The following is a 20,422-nucleotide window of genomic DNA, read 5'->3' on the forward strand; positions in this document are numbered from 1 at the left end:
CTGGACATATCAAGCATATTTATTTGTCTAAAGTGAGGTGCATGCTTGATACACTTGCTGAATAATAGCATATTGTCCAAATGCTTTAAATACTTGTGAATGCACTCATTACAGATGGCATGCAAATATTTGGAAATTGGTCAGGGATTTGGCAAAGCATAAGGAATAAATAGTCTAATTCAGGGAAACACTCACAGCACTATTTGCTGATGCAATCCTTGCTTGTCCCTTGCACCCTCAACTTTCACATGAATTGATTCAGCCACTACCGCAGCCAAAAACCATGGCTGGAAGGAGAGGGAAAGGAAAACGAAAAGCAATACGTTTCTAATCTCATTAAATAGCACTTTTGGATTGCAGATCTGCTGCAGCCAAGCTGTGTGAACACTGGAGCAAAGCTGGGGGGTTTTACCCAAGAAAACGTAAGCTTTTTTCCATCTGAAGGTGATGGAAGAATCTTTACTGTGTGGAGACACAACAGGAATCTTGCCATCAGGATTCTTATCCTTGGGGGCCGAAAGACCACCATCCCCTTGCAGTTTTTAAGGAATACAATGGCAAAAGTAGGTCTAATGCAGATTCATGTTACAAACATTCTTCCCCACGGGACACGGGCATTCTGATCCTCATTTTCTGTGCTTCATCCCCTGACAGCACCTGCACACCTTTGCCTTTCACTGGAATAGTGCTCTCCCACTACCACAGGGACAAAGCAGCTCCGCTGAACCATCAGCAGACTCCTGTAGGAGATTCTTGCTGGTATCAATTTGTATAACTTGATGTTTTTACTGACATTTCTAGGAATGAATAAACAGCTTTTTACCTTCCCAAACATACACACCCCATCCAAAGAATCCCCAAACTATTTCCTGATACACCTGTGCAGGTAGAAGTGAGACCAATAGCTACAAAATCTCATATTAACATTCCTCACAAGTCCTCTTTTGCAATGAGAATACACTTTTTCCCAACCCCTTGACTCATTTGATTACAGAAAGCCACCTCATTTCAAAAAAGCCATATTTTATTGGTTGATAAGTTATTTTAGTTACCTTGGTTTGTCTTACTTCTGCAGGAGTTATAATTGTCTTCATACAAATATGGCAAATTAAAAATGGCCACACCCACAGCTCTCTTTTTAGATCACTGAATTCAAATATTACAACAACAGCTGATTGAGAATGACACTGAGTCAAAGTTTTGGCTATACTTTTATTTACTTCACGTACTATGAACATATACATTACATGCTACAAAAAAATAAAAAAGGACTTTAACTGTCAAGAAAGTGGATAGTGTTATAATACAATGGCACATGTTTCATATTTTTCTTCAAACTGGTTTGGTTAGAATCCTTCCCCAAAACCATTAACAAAAATGAAGTGTTTTACTCTTAAAATGATTAGAAATATTTTCATTATTAACAAATACAATTCAAACAGATTAACAAGATTTAACCAGGTCCAATATTAGTAAAAAGGCTGGGGTTTACCAAAATGAAATATATATTAAAAAAACCATAGCAGCCAGTTGTACTTTTTAGTGTGATATAATGTGTAAATGCACCAGAAGAACACAGTGTAATTGAGCATTCTGCTTTCACGGTGTATTTCTAGAAATGATTATTCTAGTTCTAACACCTGCCTATGCACAAGAGACCAAAAAACACAGCCAAGTAGAGACAAAAGATTGTGACCAACATTCTTAGCAATGATTTTTTTGCACGCATCGGGGAGAAGGGAGGGAACAAATAGAAGAGGATAAGCAAAGGCCACAAAAGGATTTAATCTACATGTTCAGGAACATATGTTCTACCTATTTTCCTTTAAGAGCTTGACAAGTTGAAATGTCTACTTTGTCCAAATGCAAACATTTCTACCACCTATGAAACAAAACCACATTTTGGCTTAGAACTGAATAGTGGAAAACAGTTGCATTAATGTGTCAGTTGACTATGAAAAACTGCTTGACAAGAACTTGGGGTTCTAGTGCAACAGCAGCTATTAAGACTCCTCTAGTTTCTTTATTTTGCTGTTTCAAAGTGTACAAATATTCGTAATTTATACAGTCTTAATAAAACCACATCTACAAAGTTTGCAGGGTATTTACTAGTTAATTCGATTCACGTCTTTCCTATTAAAAGGCAATATTTGCATAACAAAACTACCAGAAAAATGTTCTTTCGGTATCTTAAAATTTAACTCCTGACTGAAAAGGTACAAATATATGGGCTTTCATTAACTGCAGTTGGGAAAAATACTTCAAAACAGTGTTATTCTAAGAACACACCGTTTGTTATATTTCTTTTGCAATATATGAAGAAAAATATAAGCAAATATGGGCAATTGAAAAACTCAGTATTAAGCCTGTTATTTAGAGTGCAGCTATTGAACAAAAAAACCCTGCTACAGTAAATATCAAGGTCAGAGCAAAAATACAAATGAGCCTTTAAGAAACTGATGAGTTACAGAGCCTAGAGTTAGTTTGTCAATTTTTTTTCCCCTCAAAGTGAATTTTGTACTGAGCTAGAAGAGATCCCACAATCACTGGCACATCACCCTAACCAGAATAGCAATCCAAGCTAGGACAGGACTGCGATTCCTTTGTTTCCACTCCCACACCACTGTCCCAGCTGTCAGTTTTCTGACAATCCTCAGCAGCGCTCACGAGACTGGTGATGGACAGGTGTGATTAACGTACATCGGCGTTAGTGCACAGAACTGATGAGTGCCCATAACCTGAACATTAGTCAGATTTGCTGATGGATTAGTTCTGAAGTAAAACGACTAGTACTTAAATATAACAGAAATATTATAACTTCCAGCATGTTACAGAGTTCTGAGGTAAAGTGTTACCAGTATTGTTGTACAGGTCGGTGCAGTGCAGCAAAGGCCTTTGCAGCATGTGCGACCAATGAGCCACTCGAGTCACATGGTTTGTAGCAAGGAAAACCAACATTTTCCATTTGATACTATTCAGAAAAACCGTTCTGTATGGATTACACTGTAGTCATAAAGTTACAAAATTTAGTTTGGTCACTAGAGTGCTGTGCTTGGAAAACAACCCAGGGTACAGGCAAGGGATAGTTACTTCAGTGTTTAATTTCAGTTTACAAAACTTACTGAATCCATTCTGATTTATATTAGAGAAAACCAGATAATTAGAAGAACAGACTACAAAAACAACCACCAAGCAGTGCATAATACTGCCTATTCAATGCACTGACTTTCATTATGAGCTAGGAAGCCGTATTTACTCTATTATGCCTTTTGAGAATCAGTCCAGAAGCACACAATTATTTTCCATTAGTTTATTAAAAATAAAATCCTCATGAATTCACTATCAAATATTTTACAGATGGGAATCAAACCAGAAGAGTCCCCAGAGTAACTTTATAATAAAAGTAATATTTGGTTTGTCAGTTCACCATGTTTGACACCGATTTGTACTGTAACAGTATTGTACAACAGGAGTATCCAAGAATTCTAGAAACATTAAACTAGCCCTACATAATTTAATTTTACTGGAAAGCAGTGTCAATATTTTAGTATATTTAGTGAATCAAACACTGCTTTAAAGCTATGTATTAAAGTGCTACGCACGTATTTTTCAGCACTGATATGGACGTTTACACTTCTATAAGCCTTGTATTTGTGGATAAAGAGATATTTGTGTGTTAATAAAAATCTTAATTTAATATCAGCTGCTATGTTTGAAGCATCAACAGTACTGAAGAAATCAATCTAGTGTCCACAAACTTCTAGAATTCTGAGGTTGATCTGATCTGTCATTTACCATTAAAATGGTAAGAACGTGTAAATCACAAGGGTTGTCCCCAACAGCGCTACATAAATCTGTACTGTGCATAGTTAACTGACCATGCAGAGTACTGTATAGCCTTTCTAGGACAGAGAATTCAGGATGGAAAAAAAACATGGAGAAAGCTCCAGGATAAATTGGTGAAATTTCTATCTGTGTATTGAATTGTCTACGGTTGATGTTCATTGCCTGAGGAAGAAGCAACATAAGCAATGGGACCGGAGAGAGCTATAAATGTCATCTGAACATCTACAGTCCTGCTCTCCCCGGCTGCTGCTGCTGGCAAGGTCCAGTCTGCCGTGCACATGGACATAAGCAGGCATTACAACCTAGAATCGTGGACTAGTTCTGCCACTTGACACACGAGTTATCTACTGTCGTACCCTGAATTACATGACCCTTGATTAAGGAATGGTGGTGTTCAGTCCCAGGGGTTTGCAGGTTATCAGAATGCTTATCCAAGCAATTCCGCTTTCAATCGGTCGGAACAGAGTCTTGATGGCATCTGCAATAAAAACAAGTTGAGATTGTTCCCATCTGTAAGAGCAACTGTTGAGCCACACTCAGCTGAAGTCCTCGTCGGGATTCTGTTGATCCAGCAGACGGACGTGTGTGAATGGAAAGTGACCCCGTCTGCCATTACATTCTCCTTCCCACTGACCACTCATGTTAATCTTTGTGACCTTTACCAGCTCACCGACCTGTGGGGCAAGAAATAAATACGTGTTACCATCCATAAACACTGGGATGAGCCACCAGCCCTCCCCGCCAGTGTGTCCCCCAAGTGAACCAGACACACCGCCATACAAAGCAGTCCTGACCGTTCCTGAGACACCAGCCTGTCCCCCATGTCACTCACTCCTGAAGAAAGTATAGAGAGAAAAAGGCATGCCTAGAGCAGGTGAGAACTACCTGAAGAGCCAGCAATCCAATACCAATCTCTCAGAGCACTCGTGGGACCTGCCATCAGGTGCCATCCCAATAAATGTGCCTCGCTGGACCGACAGAGGCTTGCACACTGCTGCTTCTCCACCGAGAACATCACCAAGGCAGGTTGGACCAAGTGAACACTAACCTGGAAGCTAAACAGCTCCTCGGTTTTGAAATTCCACTTCTCAGGTATTATTAAAAAGGCTCTGGATAAGTGGGGGATCTCTCTCCACAGACTATAAAACACTGAGAGAATGTGCAGGTGTATAAGCAGTAGTGCCTTAAGGCTGCTCTGTTCTTACTCTGAGTGTCCTCAAACAGCCACTACCAGAGGCAAGGCCAGATGACATTTCAGTCTTGCCCACCACAGATTTCTCTCAGAAATAAATCTCACTGAACCACAGAATGGTTTAGGCTGGAAAAGATCTTGAGGATCAGAGTCCAGCCATTCACTCAGCACTGCCAAGTCCACCACTCACAGAAATATTAAAGAGAACTGATGCCCTCTCCCTCTTAGACCTGACTTTTTTTAGCTAGAAAAATAAAAGAATGGTTGTTATGGACCAATGAAACTAGAACACATTGTTTCAAAGCATCTGATTTTAACACAGTACACTACATAAAAGCCCAGCAATATATCTCCTATTCTCATCTCCACCCTGATATTCTCGGCACTAATTCTGTCTCCCTCTGACAAAGGGTCAAACTGCACAGCAGTCACTTTCCCAAGGTAGTGCAGTCAGGTCTAAGTCTGATCAGTCCCCAACTCTGTTGCATCTTGAAGGGTACTTTAAACAGCACTTATACAAGCTAAGAAAGCACAATTTACATTGTAAAGGCGCTGGTGAGTTAATAAATGCAACCCTGAAAAGCTGTCTACCCATTTCTACCCCTCTGTAGAATTTTATCAATAATCTTATTTACAAGTAAAAAACAATGGTTTTTAGAATTCTTTAGAGGGAGGATGCTTTTTGGGGACAGATATACGCTTATTTTCTTTCATTTATACTGTAAATAAACTCTGAAGGCAAGGCTAAAGGCCTCACTGCACTTAATCCAAAAATTCACTGAATATACAGTTACTGGTTTACACAGATGCTCATCACTGTGTTCCAAATCCATCCAACCTGAATCTCATTATTCTCACTTTCCAGGCAGCAAATGAAGAACAAGGAAAACAATTTAAGATGTTACCAATCTCCATTAACTTTACAGGTTTTAATCACTTGAGATCTTTTGCCAGAACAGCTTTTAACAGTTCATAAATTCAAACCACTTCATGGACATTTAATTAAGCTCCCCATACCTCTCATGATTACTTATCTGGTAATGAGAGGCCCACTGGGACTCTCGCTGTAGTTTTATTTTTTCCTTTTGTAATCATTAGTATAGACACTTTAATGAATCATATTTTGAAGAAAATCCTCTTATGCATTTGCTACAGGCAAAAAGGAAGCCTTCCTCGACTACTGAATGCAAGTTTCAGCTCTTTAGGAATTTAATCATGCAGTTTGTATAATTCTACTACTGCTAATAACCACTGGGGGGTTGTACCAATAAAAATACTCTGCTGACCAAAACAATACATCAGCTCTAATTTAACAAGGAGGAGATTAAAAGTGACAATACTAGAACCGGAAAATCTTATTTCCTAATCACAACCATTACAAGAACAATGTTGTAGATAATTTTAAACTCTTCAGACCTGGATATAACCTATGTATCAGCCTCCAACACAACAGTATTTAACCTCCAACCCACCAGGAAGGAAGAAACACAAGCTGCACTTAAGTTTGCTGTCTGCAAGGTATTTTTCTCAAACTGCTCTTATTGACTATCACACCCTAATTTATGTTCATACAGAGTTTATCTTGGACATCTTACAATCAACTCACCTGCAAAAGGTGAGTTCAACACTGCAATGGCTACAGGATGCTTGTGACACTCCCTCACTCCCAGAAGCATCCTGTAGCTGTTTTTTGGTTTTCAGGGGTGTTTCAGGGTCATTGCAGCCAAGGGGCACCCATTTATGAATTCTCCTTACTATAAGAAGCTACACATGAAATCTGCATTTCAGTGATCGTGAAGAGAGGAAAGACCTCTGAGATAAAATATTCCTTTTTTACCATTGCAGTAATGTCATTTAGCAATCACTCTGATACAAATTTTCATTCACATTTCATCTATATATGTATCTTCCCACTTCATTCTTTCATATATCTCTTTACACCTATCAAAGCAGGACTGACTTAAGTGAGCATGGGTCATTTCACAAATGCTGGCTTAATAAAATGACTCCATTAGCTCAATAACTTACAGATCTTTCTAGATCTGCTTTGAAACTCTGCCTATTAAGCCATAGTTCAAACACTGTCCTGAAGACAATACAGAGAACTTTTCAAAAATTACCTGTTATTACAAGTGCTGAAATTTTAAAACATTTAGATTAGAAGTGGATGTTCTCTTTGAATTCCCCTCACTTTTAACATTGACTTATGGTATCATCAGTCCATAGTGCATCATCCCACCAAGCACAGCACCTCAGGAACAACACTGTACCCTGCTAGAAAGTCAGGTTTGTCTCAGTCTTCATCAGAAGTTTTAAAACTAAATATACCCCATATGCTTCAAAGCAAAACTGAAGGTTCAAGTGAAGACTTCTGTATGCTGAGGTTTTATTCCAAGTACTCCTCTTTGGTGAGGTCAAGGTGGCAGAGTTCTGCTACTGTTACAAAGAAAAAAAATAAATCGATCGATCTCAGAGTCATTCACCAAACAGATCTTCCCTTTTTCTCCTCTATTTTCTCTTAAAATAGACTGACAACTCCTTGAATAGGTCCAGTTACATGCAAAATAAATGTTAACTTCTCCTGCTGAATCTTTTTTCCACAACACAGCACAGACTTTATTAGAACATCGCCTGTTCTGATCCTCCTTCCTTGAGCTCTTCAAAAGCATGTCAGTCTTAAAATAACAGACCAGTACAGATATTCTGTTTGCAGTTTGGGCAAAAACTGTTTGATGTTAAGAATCTATTTTTCTAAGAGAAACAGTGGGATCCACCCCCACCCATGAATATTGCCAGATTTGAGGATAAGAGTTTTCATTTGGAAAGAATCCCACTTTCTGTATTTATAAAGAGGTCTGGGCAAAAATGGACTGATAAGATTTACATAATGCTTTCTACTAAGTTATCTAAGAAAGAGATCTTTAAATAAACAGAGAAGGAACACCATGAAGTGAAAGGGAATGTGAAAAAAGGAGACAACAAGAAACAGTACTTTGATAGACAGAATGAAGAAAAACTTGGGAGAAAATGAAGTGCATATTGCTATTTTTTTTCCTGTACAGACATTGAAAGCAACTCAGTAACATTGTGATTGGAAGTGATAAAAGCTGCAAAGAAGCTCTGAAGGATACTAGAAGCAGTGATCAATGGCTCATGTTCTAAAACTAAATTTTCCCAGTTTATACAGATTAAAGAATCACCACTACTACTGCACTTCTTAAATGCAGAGGTGTAGCAAGACAGGAGTGCATCACCCTAATCAAGAAGTTCTACATTCAACTGATAAATATTTCAGTAAGTTTGTAAGGCCCACAAAGGCCAATGTTGTGCACCAGAAATCTTATATTGTCACAAAGATGAGCTGAGCTGACACTTCCCAGTTCCCCCCTCCCTAACACTTCAGCTGTGGAGCCTGTTACCATCAGTTAGTAAAAGACACTAATGGTGTAGGGTAGCTCAGAGGAGAGAGATATTCTCCCCAACTACTCTTCCTAAAGCACAGCAACTTGATAGATCATGTGAGTTTTGGTGAAGAGGATTGAGCTAACACAAGATCAGCCACAGCACTCACAAGCTGTTCTTCAGCCTGTAAAGGATTTCCTTTCACTCTAAGTTGCTTATGATGGCCTGGATTTACCAGCATTTTCTCACTCTCCCTATTTTACTCCATGCTCCCAAACTCTGCACAGGGCAGTGTTGTGGGGTTCTGCTTTAAAGTGGGAAGTTAAGGCTTGAGAGAACATTAGTGGCACACTGATAAATAATAGCAAAATAATATTATAAAATTAATAGCAAAATCCAGAAAGAAACGCAAAAGGTTTTGATAAATATGCCACAACATAATATCCAGAGGCTCAAAAAATATGTAACATCTGGTAATTACATAGTCTGCAATGCCATTCAAGAATATTCCCAAGTTCCAGGAGGTGGCTGGGTGGAAAGAGTGAAAAAAACAGGGAAAGAGACAGTATTTTAGGCTGTAGTAAAGTAGGAAGGATAAAAATCTTCACGTTTCCCTAAAATCTGATGAGTTGGCATGTTAGTCACATATCTAACAGAATGTATAGTAACTCAGAGTGCATTTACATTGCTCCCCCAGATAAATTTTTACCTACAATGGGAAAAAATTTCACATCTGCCAGGCTGTACATCAATTATCCATCTGTAGAATGTGCTGCATTTGCCAGTTCTGTACTACAGACACACACCTACAGCTGCCAAATCACTGGAGTCCTGAAGTGCCTTTTGTGCTATGCACAATTACACAAAGTATGTGAGAGTGAAGAGGAGATGCTCTGACTCAGCACAGAAACTGTTTTTTCCCAAGTACTTAAAATGTTATATAAACAGGAAGTCAATTAGGTATCAGGAAATTCCAGAGCCTCTGGCTCAAAGAAAGCCTAGATTAAAGGATACAATTTACATATCCTAAGGCAAAGGTCTGCCACTGGGAATACCTTACTATCAATTTCCTCAAACTTAACTTGAGGGAGAACTATCTGATGTGGAGAGATAGAGCACTCTAGTCGTCTTTTAAGAGGAAAAAGAAAAATCAAAAAGGGCCTGTACAAGGACTTGATCATGTCAGGAAGTGAATCAACCTGAGGGAAACTCCTTGCTTTATTACAAATCCTGCTCCATCAATCACTGCTTTATGCAAGACCCCTCTAATAAATTGTAATGTAAATTGTAGAACACTCTTGCTTCACAATCTAAACCCAAAGCAATCTGCTTAAGGTGAAGATATTACAATAAAACCCTATGTGTGATCATCATCATCATCATCTAAGCCTGGGTAACTTCAAAATGACTATCAATGTTTTCACTGATTGCTTTAAAACTGCTGACAGACTGGGGGGGGGGGAACCCAACACAACATAAGCCAACAAACAACCCAGCACACCTTGTACACGTTGGTGAGGCACACGACAGCAAACACAGGTTCAGACACACAACTCATGAACTGCTCCCTCTCCCTCCCCCCTAAAATAAACACTTGGGAAGTGAAAACATGGATGGGGAAACACTTGTGTTAGTGATGGCTGACAAAGACACAATACTGGTTCAGTAACCTAAACATGCTGTAATAATCAACAATAATCTAATCTACAAGTGACTTAAGTCACTCATTTAAAAAAAAAAAGCCTTTATCCATAACTTAATAATCATGACGTAAAACCAGTATTACAATGCTTTTCCCTTTCTTATTCCTACAAAACTATCAATGTGATTGAAAGGGAAATCCCTTGAACAGATCTCTTCCTTCTAAATTTTGCCCATTATGTACCTCCAAAGCCAAGGCTGTCTTGTCGTAGGCATTAGGGACTCGCTTCTGGATAACCCGGGCATAAATAGGGCCATTCTGAAGGTTAGGGAGCGGAGTGTTGATGCTGGGCTGGGCATAGGGCCCTGGCTCCGGCCCACCCAGTGGTTGTGGGTGGGAACTATCCTGGTTACCTCCAATCAGAGTAGGGACTGAAGCAGAGGAAGGTCTATACTTCTCGACGTAAGGAACGGGTATCATTCCCCTCTTCCCTTCGCTGTCTTCTGCATTCCACCACTGCTCTTCAGGCTTATCCCAGATTTTCAGTATGTCTCCTTTCTTAAATGGAAGATCTTCCTCATCATTTCCATTAAAGTCAAAGAGAGCTCGCACATACTCAGCCTCCTCCTGCCTGAGGATAACACCACTATTCTGCCTGGACCGGGAGACTGGTTCTATCAAGGTCGTAGTGTCCAAATAGTGTATTTTGTAGAATTCCAGTAAAGATGGCAAAGAATCAAACTCTTGGTCACCTATTCGAAATCTGGTGGGATTCGACCCTGAAAAAAGAAGGCAACATGTCAAAGAGAGCATACAACAGTTAAAACTGTAAATAAAACATCTGAGAAGACATTTACAGAGAAGTATTTCTACAGTGAATTTGGTATCTTTACATCAGCATTCATCAAATTCAGCTTTTAGAGTATTTTTAATCTAAGACAGCACTATCATGATCACGAGGATAGACTTTTTTCTAAAAGATTTTGTCAAAGAAGGAAAAGAGTAATTGTTTCGCACTGCCAAACTTCCTGAATTAGGATAAAAATATCTTTGTTTCTTTCAATGCTATATGGACCCAAGAGATGAAAACGTTCAGTGCATCTTTCTCAGAAGCCTGTACCATTTTCAGTAACACATAATACCCTTTTTCCTGTTTTATACTCTAAATATAGGAAGTAAATGAAATTTTGGTACAATTTCAAGGAAATTATTTTTTTTAAACTCTCTTTTGCTGTTCAGATTTATGTCCAAAGGACAACAGTGCCATAATGGTTGTTTACCTGCTGTAATATACCTTGGGTTAAAGGCATGGACACTATGGAAAACTGCTTAGGACAGCAGCAAAAAAGTGATGTGAATGAGCAAATGAAGTTATTTTTCGTTTTGATAAAAGGTACCATTAAAGAAAATTATCTACATTTTATGCAATGCAAAGCAACAACATATATTTTCGTAATAGGTATGACTCAGCCTTTTAATCTCAAGTCTTGTCGTTTCTTTGCCATGTTTGTCAGACAGAACCTAAGCTATAAATCCAAACCTCAAATACACCGAAATACAGACGATGTTCATATTCAAGCCATCACAAGCACCAAAAGTGCAGAGTATCCATTTCCATTTTCAATCAGTGTGCTGTACTTTTTTTTTCCATTTTATGTTCTTCAGCTGGGGAAAAACACACACATGATGTTCTATTTCCACCATACCCTGTGTAATCAGTTATGGGAAGAATCGTGGAAGGCTGGGGGAGGGTAGAGGAGATGAAAAGATTTATGCTTTAATGAGTAACTCTTTTAGCAAGAAAGAGATGCTTACTTTGCAAGTCTGTTTTCTCTGCAGGGAATATCTAACAGTTCCGAGACTTAGCTCTGGAGTACAAAGCAAACAGAATCCTTCAAACTGTCACTGATCCAAACCCCCCTTCAAAGTAGCACTGTCAGCATGGAAAGCTGACATTACAACAAGCTCTTTCAAGAGAGCAAAAAGGGGTTCTAACAGAGAAAAGGGCAGATTCAATAAGATCAACATAGACAAACACCCGATAAATAAGTTTTGAAGTATCCTGAAGGAACATAAACATTAGTGAAGCTGGTTACAGGAAACTCAAAGCAGTAGAACTAAGCCATTGGAAAATGCACATTTGCATGCATTAACAGCCCTGAAAGACTTTCAAAAGAAATGAATACAAACACAGGGAGCCAAAAACCAAAAGCAGTATCCTCAAAAAAATTGTAAAAAACGAAACACAAACTGGCATCACCGAGAGATAAGGAAGTTAATGTAATTATCAGTATGAAATACGAACCCAGCATGGGAAGAGAAATAAGATTCCATCTTATTCTCCCCAATTGTAATGCTGAGAAGTAGCAAAACTCTCTCAACTTTTGTTGCTGAGATGTAACTTGCAGCTCTAGACTTTGCCAGAACTCTGGAATTTCATCCCAGTGGCACTTCTTAGCTCAGTGGTCTCACAGGAGATGACTTCTGGCTGGACGGGCAGCATCCCTACACCACTTCCAAACAGCTGAAGTTCACTCTCTCAGGGTATGATGTGATCTGGGAATGCTGCACTTCCTCTAGCTTTGGAAGCGGGAAACCAGCTTGTAACTAGTGGTAAAGACATCAAGTTTCAGACCTGCCTGGTGACAGAAACATGAGCATATATCTCCTACTACTTTAGTTGTGAACCTTTAGGGATCAAGGCTTGCAGGGGCACTAAGGTTAAAAGAAAAAGTCATAGAAACTTTAAGACCAGGGCAGCAAAGCACTTTGAAGTCATAGGGAGAAGACTGAATCTCAGGGAAGTTCACTGACATGGAACTTATTTCACATGACAACAATACAGATCCTGTAACTCTAATTTACTTTTGTAAAAGCTGCTACAAGCTGACTCAGTCAGGAGGCTGAGCTCTGTCTCCAGCAACAAAAGTATTCCAAGAAAAATCTTACAAGTCATAGGGAACGAGCAGCTCATCAGTAACATTCATCAGCCTTGTCAGCACCAACAATCATCACCGGGATGAACAAGGTATTTTGGAGTGTCTTTTTTTCCCTTTGGAACAGGTTCACCCTCTTGAATTAATGCACAACAGCCTGAAGTAGCTGCCAAATGTACCTGAATACAAGTTGGACTTTAAGAAGGAAAGTCCACTGGAACATTATGTACAGGGAAGGAGCGACTGAAATCAGTGTACTGTATCCTGGAAAATCATACTCTAAAAGGCATTTGGCACAACTGAAGAACAGCCAGAGAACAGACACTCCAAATTCAAGGATCAGAAAGACAAATGCACTCCTTGAAGGGACAAAGAGACAAGCATCAGAAAGGAGAGACGCTATCTTCACAAAGAGCACTGCCAGAATACCACGTGCACTTCTGATGCTTTTGTATTAAAAAATGTAAGACAGCTACAAAAGGCTGGAAAGATCTCTTTGCAACAAGAAAGCTACAGGCTTAATCCAAATTAATTAACAAAGAACACAAAGGCAGCAATCTCGTAATTGTCTGGAGAACTTAAACAGAAGATCTCTAAAATTCAGCTACCAGAGGCATAAAAAGGACAAAATAGTTCCAGGTCACAGTTGGTAAAATGCAGGGTGGAAATAAAATACAAATCCACCTTGCCAAGGAAGTGGTAAACTTCCCATCAGTTCTTTTGTGGATAATCTTGTTCAGCTATAAGGTAACGAGGTAAATGATGCTCACGTGTAGCAGAAACAATTCTACTCACTAAGGCTTCCAAGTTTTGTCATTTCCTGGTATAATGAAATTCAAAGATTAACAGATTTCAGGCTCAGAGAAATTCTTCAGCTTCTTGGCTGAACTGCAACACTGCTCATACCTGTAGGCCCATGGAATAATTAAGGCAAGATCTAACACAAGAAAGTTACAGCAACAAGGCAAGTGTTTTTTTGAGAATCAGAGCAGTTTTCCTTCATGATCCTGGGAGACAGTCTTCCTGAAGGCACAAATCTGAGCAGCACATTGTCCCCATCTTCTGAGGGCTCTCAGGAAGAGCACAAGGCGTGGAAAGGTAAGTCCAGCTCCTGGAGGAACTTTAGTCACTTCCTACGAAAGTTGGACAAAAGGAGGACTAAAAATCATCTTCCCTCCTCCACAGCCCTGCAGAGCTGAAGGAAGAAGAGCTGCTCAGTGTGCACCTCCAGCACCAGCACTGCTCGGCTGGGTAAGGTTTCTCCTTTGAATGAGAAGCACAAAGGGCTGAGTATCATCTTTCTTTCTTACTCCATCCTGCTCCATCTCCACTAGGACTTAACCTGACTCCGGCCACCCCAGAGTGTCAGAACAGGTAATGAAACTCCTGCTCTCAGAAAGGCCAGGAAAAAGTTAAAATCCAAAGCGTTCCAGAATTAAAGAAAGCTTCAAACCCGGACCCTGCCTGTTCTCTGTTTATGATGCACATTCTCTCCTGATACGCTTTGGAACTGTGCTGGCTTCATGTCAATCTGGAAAAGACTGATTATATATGTTTTTAAATATTGTACAGACACTGGGGAATGAGGAGTATAAAACACTCAATATTCTACTGCTTGAGAGTGTGGGCAGGTGGTGTAACCACAGAGCAACTTCTCACTTTCTCACACATCTCAGGGGTTTTACATTTCTCTCTTCGCTCCAATTAACTGTTAGTGTCACTAGGGAGTTTTCTCTTTATTCCCAAGCTTTGGAAAGCTTTCCCTTTCAGTGCAGGGAACACCTCACAGAAACACAGGTTTTCGTGTTTGTCCTTAAAGGTGGTCCCCCTTTCCCAACTTACAAAACGTGTTTTGGGCCAGAAAAGCTGTTCTTATCACACAGGTACTGAGACACGAGGCTCTCATTCCCAAGTAAGATATCAGAGTGATGTAAGGCAGCTTCCTCCTGGAGCACATGGGAACTGGGCTCTGAAGGCACCACATTCCAGCCTGTGTGGTTCCCCCACCCCCACAGGGACACCTTTTTTCCTTGTTCTGAAGTACCTTCCTACTCATGCTGAGCAAAACAAACAAGCACCATGAACGCCCTATGAAAACATAAAAGCCCATTGAGTGGCTCCCGGCAGAGCTCTGAGCACACCGGGACATACACGAATCACAGACTCATTTCTGCAGACACAGGATGGAAGAAGAGCAGATGCCTAATGCAAGCATTTCCCAAGCTTCCACCACTTTGCATTTAAATATATTTTGATTTCCATATAAAAAAGGAAAGCAAAACCAAACCCCAACCCAAAACCAACCCCCAAAACCCCAAGTGTCAGAGTTAAACCACACTGCTCACCCACACCTAAAGCCATTCCATATAGAGTGTGGAATATTATCCTGTATGTGTGGATATCATCCTGTAAGGATTCTATGATTCCAGGAAGTAGAGTCACAATGGAAGTGACTTAGAAGCCTAAGTTAAGCATCACATTCCTAAAACTCACAGTGAAAACACCAGTTTCTGCACTATATTTGTCACACAAATTTTACTACACTATAAGGTTTCTGTCTCCATAATGTTGTACTCTCTAATAGAAAGCATATCTTTCTTTGGGTATTTTAGGCATTTTGTTTTAGTGCATATCACACATTTTTATCCCAAAGCCCCAAGTTAAATTGCAAACACATGATGTTTTTAGTATTTCTTCTATTGTCTGCTTCCCTGCATGGAGCACTTTGTATTGTTTGGGATTTCTTCAGCCCGTGACTGTGATATTTCATCACAAATTATACCCTAATTCTCATTCAGCTGTTAATCTCCATCTCCAGGGGAAACAGAGTGTTCTTCTTTCCCATAATTCAGTGACTTATCGTATTTTTTTAAACAGCCTTACAGCATTTCAGGAAGAAGTAAAAAGATCTGGTTAATTTTTCTGTTAAATTTTTTTCTTATGATGAAAAATCACCTGCAAGAAGTTAAAAACTGCAGCATCAGGCAAAAGGTGAATTTAACAAAAAGTTCACAAGTTTATTTTATACTTTGGAAACAGAAGACAGTATCATGTTTTTGTGACATCATGACTTTCAATATTAGGGAAGCCAAAGCTCCTCATCTTATTCACTCTGTACTGAGGCTTCCCTAACTCTAAGAGCAGTATTAGAGCACTCAGGAACTTCACAAACACTTACTGAGACCAACAAAAATCAACTCAAGGACCCGACCTGGCATATTCAGATTTCCCACTGAGACCTGTATGTCTGTCAACCAATAAACTGTACCATAATAAAACATGTAGAAATGGTTTTCCCAATGTTTTAGCTTGACCACAATAAGCAAGCAGGACAATTTGCAAACATTCACCTCTTTTTACTGCACTGGTTTCCCTACCCAAACATGAAATCCTATTCAATCTTCTACCAAAGTTTTCATCTCCCTCCCATTGCAGAACAACTCCACACTTACTTTTTTCTGAAAGAACATCTTAATGACACTGTAATTTAATATACACACTACCAGCACCTTCTTGGGTTTTGTTTATCAGCATGGAGGCATGATTATTAGTTAAAGTTACTAAAAGCAGTGTAGGAGTGTCTGTAGTGCCAGAGGACAAATAAAAAGGAGACCAACCAAAACATAATTATACTTTTTAAGTTATATTAAGCCTACTGTGCCACCAGCTTACACAGCTACTCTTTTTAAACAGATAAACATTTAAAGCAAGAGAATTACAAGGTATTTAGTGATTTTGACCAAACTCCACAATGTTTTAGCTCCCATAACACAAGACAGCTCATAGAATGTCACAAAATGAGCTTAAGGATGTAACCCAATAAAAGGATGGCTGTACTGAGGCGATACCACAATAACACGGAAACACTGTTTTTCCAGAGATCAGTTGCTCCCCAGAAATCAACTGCCCAGAACTGACAGCCACAATCCAGTGTTTTTCACCACCACTGTCTTTAAAGTCCTATTGGGCTGATTCCACAACAAACCATCCTGGTAACTTACTCTGCTCTACACAACACCAGCCATCCACGGCAGCAATTATTGCACCAAACCTCTGCAAAGCTACAGCAACAAAACTGTCTGCACAGATGTGAGACAATCCACCACATTTTGTGGCAAACCATTTCACTGCCCACAGCAGCAACGACTTACACTTGACTTCCAGCTGAATTCAGCCACTTCTACCTGAGGAGCTTTGTGACTTAAGTGCACGCTGCAGTTCCTGGGGTAAACACGATGAGACTTTCCCAAATTCTCAAATCTGAAGTGTCCCCCTGAGCAAGGGAAATTACTGTGTAACAGTGCAAATCTACTGGCAGTAGTTTTGGTTTTTAATTCGATTATCTCCTTCTTAGTCAACTACTCTGTGCAGAGACTGAAAAACCTTCCCTATAACAAGTATTGTTACATCTTTCCAATCTTAGCCTCTTATTCCAACCATAGACCTACATCAAAAGTGACTGTCCCTGTAGAAATTCATATAATGTTTACTTTCTGCCAAATAAGTTCACCAAATCTCTTATTACACAGGTTTTCTATACTTCAAAAATTGTCCAGTGCCTCCTTTGGGAGATGCCAGCAACAGACCCACATCATTTTGCAAGCATTAATATCCAAACTGGAGCAGTTCCACTACCAGCTTCAGTAATTCCCACAGGAGGGATATTGCAGGTTCTCACACATCCAAGGACTCTGCATTGCTGGGGGTTCATTTAGTTGCATTAAACAGCCAAAACGCTGCTTCTCATGACACAGTTTTCCTCCGACACCATCAGTACCTTGTGCTCTCTAAGTGTTACACTTAAACACGTTTTCATATTAGATGCTCGGCTGATGAGAAATAACATCAAACTTCCCCCTTCAAGGGGAAAACCCCCTGAATTTCGCATCTGATTTAAAGCAACAATTGCCATTACATCCCGAGGAGTCTCCACTCCTTAAACCACCCGCTCGGAACTCAGCCTCACGCCCGCCTGACAGCGCAGCGCTGCCTTGTCAGAAGGCAGACTTTGGGATGACACTTCCACAGAACCATCTCCCGGCCGGGGTGACACGCAAACCCAGGGGCTGTCGTGAACCGCTTTAGTAAAACAAAGGCGGCGGGAGGCTGGAGCCGCAGGATCTCCCCGGCCGCCCGGCTCCGGGACGCGTTTCATGCGGCGCTGGGAAGGCAGGTGCGGGCGGGCGGCTCAGCCCCAGCTGCGGAAACACGGCTTAATTCCACCACAAAGCGCTCCACGCCTTCCAACAGCGCCCGGGCGCCGAGCGGAGCCGCCCCGGCTGCCCTGCCCGGGGCTGGGGGGCACCGCCAGCCCTGGGGGTCACTCACCCGGGGCCCCGGGGCCCTCGCCGCCGGCCCGCCGGGCTCCCGCCGGCCCCAGGCTGTTGACGATGTAGTGCGAGACGCGGGAGCTCTCGGACACCGACAGCACGAAGTCGCCGGGGATGGTGCCGGAGTCGCGCACCAGGAAGGTGCCGTGGCGCTGCCCCTGCAGCAGCGTCACGGCCTCGGCGCGGCTCAGCCGCCCCCAGTACCAGCTGGCGCGGTCCTCGGAGTCGAACTGCCCGGCCATGGGGGCCGCGCTCCTCCCCCGCCCGCGGCCGCCGCCGCCCGCGGAGCCGCTTCAAAATGGCGGCCCCGGCCCTGACCTCACCTACCGGACGTGACCGCGCGCGGGGGCGTGACGTCATCTCCCCGCGCGCGCGGGAGGCGGGGGGGGGGTTCGGCTGTGAGGGCGGGCGGGGAGCGCGGAGGCGGGAACGGGCCGTGACCTTTCGGAGCCGCGGAATCCCCGGGTTACAGACTCAGGTTGGAAAAGACCTCTGAGAGCGTCGAGTCCAACCTATGACCGATCACCACCTTGTCAACTGGAGCGTGGCACTGAGTGCCATGTCCGCTCTTTCCTTACATTTAGGGATGGTGACTCCACCCTGGGCAGCCCTTTCCAATATCTAATCGCTCTTTCTGTGAAGAAATTCTTCCTGATGTCCAACCTGAACCTCCCCTGGCACAGTTTAAGACTCTGTCCTGCTGTCCCGTCTCCACCCTCCTGTCAGGGAGTTGAAGAGAGAGAGAAGGTCCCCCTGATGCCCCTTTTCTCCAAGCTGAGCACCCCCAGCTCCCTCAGCTGCTTCTGCTGCTCCAGACCCTTCCCAAGCTCCGTTCCCTTCTCTGGACACTCTCCAGCCCCTCAGTGTCTTTCTTGTTGTGAGGGGCCCAAAATTGAACCCAAGATACGAGGTGTCTCAGCACAGGGGGACAGACGGTCACTGCCCTGGTCCTGCTGGCCACACCATTTCTTGCTCTGTGGGTACCAGTGAGGGCTGACCACAACTGGGGGGGCCCACTCTGGGTATTTGGGAGCAGCAATGACCACCACCAGCACCAGCCTCTCCTCACACCTTCCCAGTGCTCCCACAGGGCTCCCCTGTGGCAGGAGGAGGGTGCAGATGTATCCCAGCCATTGCCCCTGGAGCATCCCAATTCCTTCCCTGTTGCTGCAGATCACCGTGGGGGCTCCTGTGAGCACTGGCTTGGCTGCAAAGGCTATGAGATGGTGAAAAGCCTTGAGGGGAAGCCTTATGAGGAGTGGCTGAGGTCACTTGGTCTGTTCAGCCTTGAGAAGAGGAGACTATGGGGAAACCTCATCAGGGTCTGCAGCTTCCTCACAAGGTGCAGAGGAGGGGCAGGTACCGATCTCTGCTCTCTGTGACCAGTGACAGGACCCGAGGGAGCAGCTGGAGCTGTGCCAGTGAGGTTTAGGTTGGATATTAGGAAACAGTTCTTCCCCCAGAATGTGGTTGAGCACTGAACAGGCTCCCCAGGGCAGTGGTCACAGTACCAAGCCTGACAGAGCTCAAGAAACATTTGGACGATGTTGTCAGGCACATTTCAAGATTCCTGTGGGTGTCTTGTGCAGGGCTAGGAGTTGGACTTGATGATCCTTGTGGGTCCCTTCCAACTCAGGATATTCTGTGATCCTGCATATTAAAGGCTGCAGCTCACTGTGTGTTTTCCTTCAGGGCTGTACCAGCAGTTCCTGCCCTCATCCTCCCTGCCAGCCACATATTCCTACTCCACGGCTGTGCCAGCACAGCTGTTTTCATGGGACTACATGCTGAATTGGGCCAACGAGCTGTTCTGGGTTAAAAATAGCCCTGCAAAAGAAAAAGTTGAATTTTATTCAGGGCAACTGACTGCATTACCACAGAGGTCTGCAACAGGGAAGAGCTTAAGTTCTGCTGGTGCCACAGATGAATGCATGTGTGTGGCTATGCACAAATCAAGAATTATATCTGTAAGAACAAAGCAATATTTACCACTTTCAGATTGTTCTTCAAGATCTCTTAAATCCCAGAGCAATATCCGTAAGTACGTATTGAACTCTGCTCCAGCTCTGCTCAA

The 20,422-nt window shown here is 42.1% G+C and overlaps 1 protein-coding gene across 4 annotated transcripts; it reads right to left on the reverse strand.

Moving 5' to 3' along the window:
• Positions 1–1,192: 1,192 nt before the first annotated feature.
• CRK (CRK proto-oncogene, adaptor protein) lies at positions 1,193–18,669 on the reverse strand. 4 transcript variants are annotated; one of them, XR_003535527.1, is made up of 4 exons: positions 18,347–18,669; positions 10,326–10,861; positions 7,309–7,474; positions 4,236–4,520 (listed from the first exon to the last, which is right to left on the reverse strand). XR_003535527.1 is itself a non-coding variant. In XM_027691184.1 (3 exons), exons 1-3 carry the CDS (start codon positions 18,588–18,590, stop codon positions 4,383–4,385), a joined length of 918 nt encoding a protein of 305 aa, XP_027546985.1. In that variant the 5' UTR covers positions 18,591–18,669; the 3' UTR covers positions 1,193–4,382. The 4 variants fall into 4 exon arrangements, 2 of the variants coding, with proteins under 2 accessions (XP_027546985.1, XP_027546986.1); XR_003535528.1 differs by having other exon boundaries at positions 4,431–4,520; positions 7,367–7,474; XM_027691184.1 differs by lacking the exon at positions 7,309–7,474 and having other exon boundaries at positions 1,193–4,520.
• Positions 18,670–20,422: the final 1,753 nt, after the last annotated feature.

The sequence above is a fragment of the Neopelma chrysocephalum genome, unplaced genomic scaffold (genome assembly GCF_003984885.1).
Source record: "Neopelma chrysocephalum unplaced genomic scaffold, ASM398488v2 Primary Assembly neopelma1_82, whole genome shotgun sequence".
Lineage (NCBI taxonomy): Eukaryota > Metazoa > Chordata > Aves > Passeriformes > Pipridae > Neopelma > Neopelma chrysocephalum.

Excerpts from the sequence above, each read along its gene's own strand:
- CRK (XM_027691184.1), bottom strand. The coding sequence starts at position 18,590 with ATGGCCGGGCAGTTCGACTCCGAGGACCGCGCCAGCTGGTACTGGGGG. Across the intron at positions 10,862-18,346 it reads CGAGGGCCCCGGGGCCCCGG|GGTCGAATCCCACCAGATTT; the intron begins GTGAGTGACCCC and ends TTCTTTTTTCAG. Across the intron at positions 4,521-10,325 it reads AGACAGCCTTGGCTTTGGAG|GTCGGTGAGCTGGTAAAGGT; the intron begins GTACATAATGGG and ends CTTGCCCCACAG.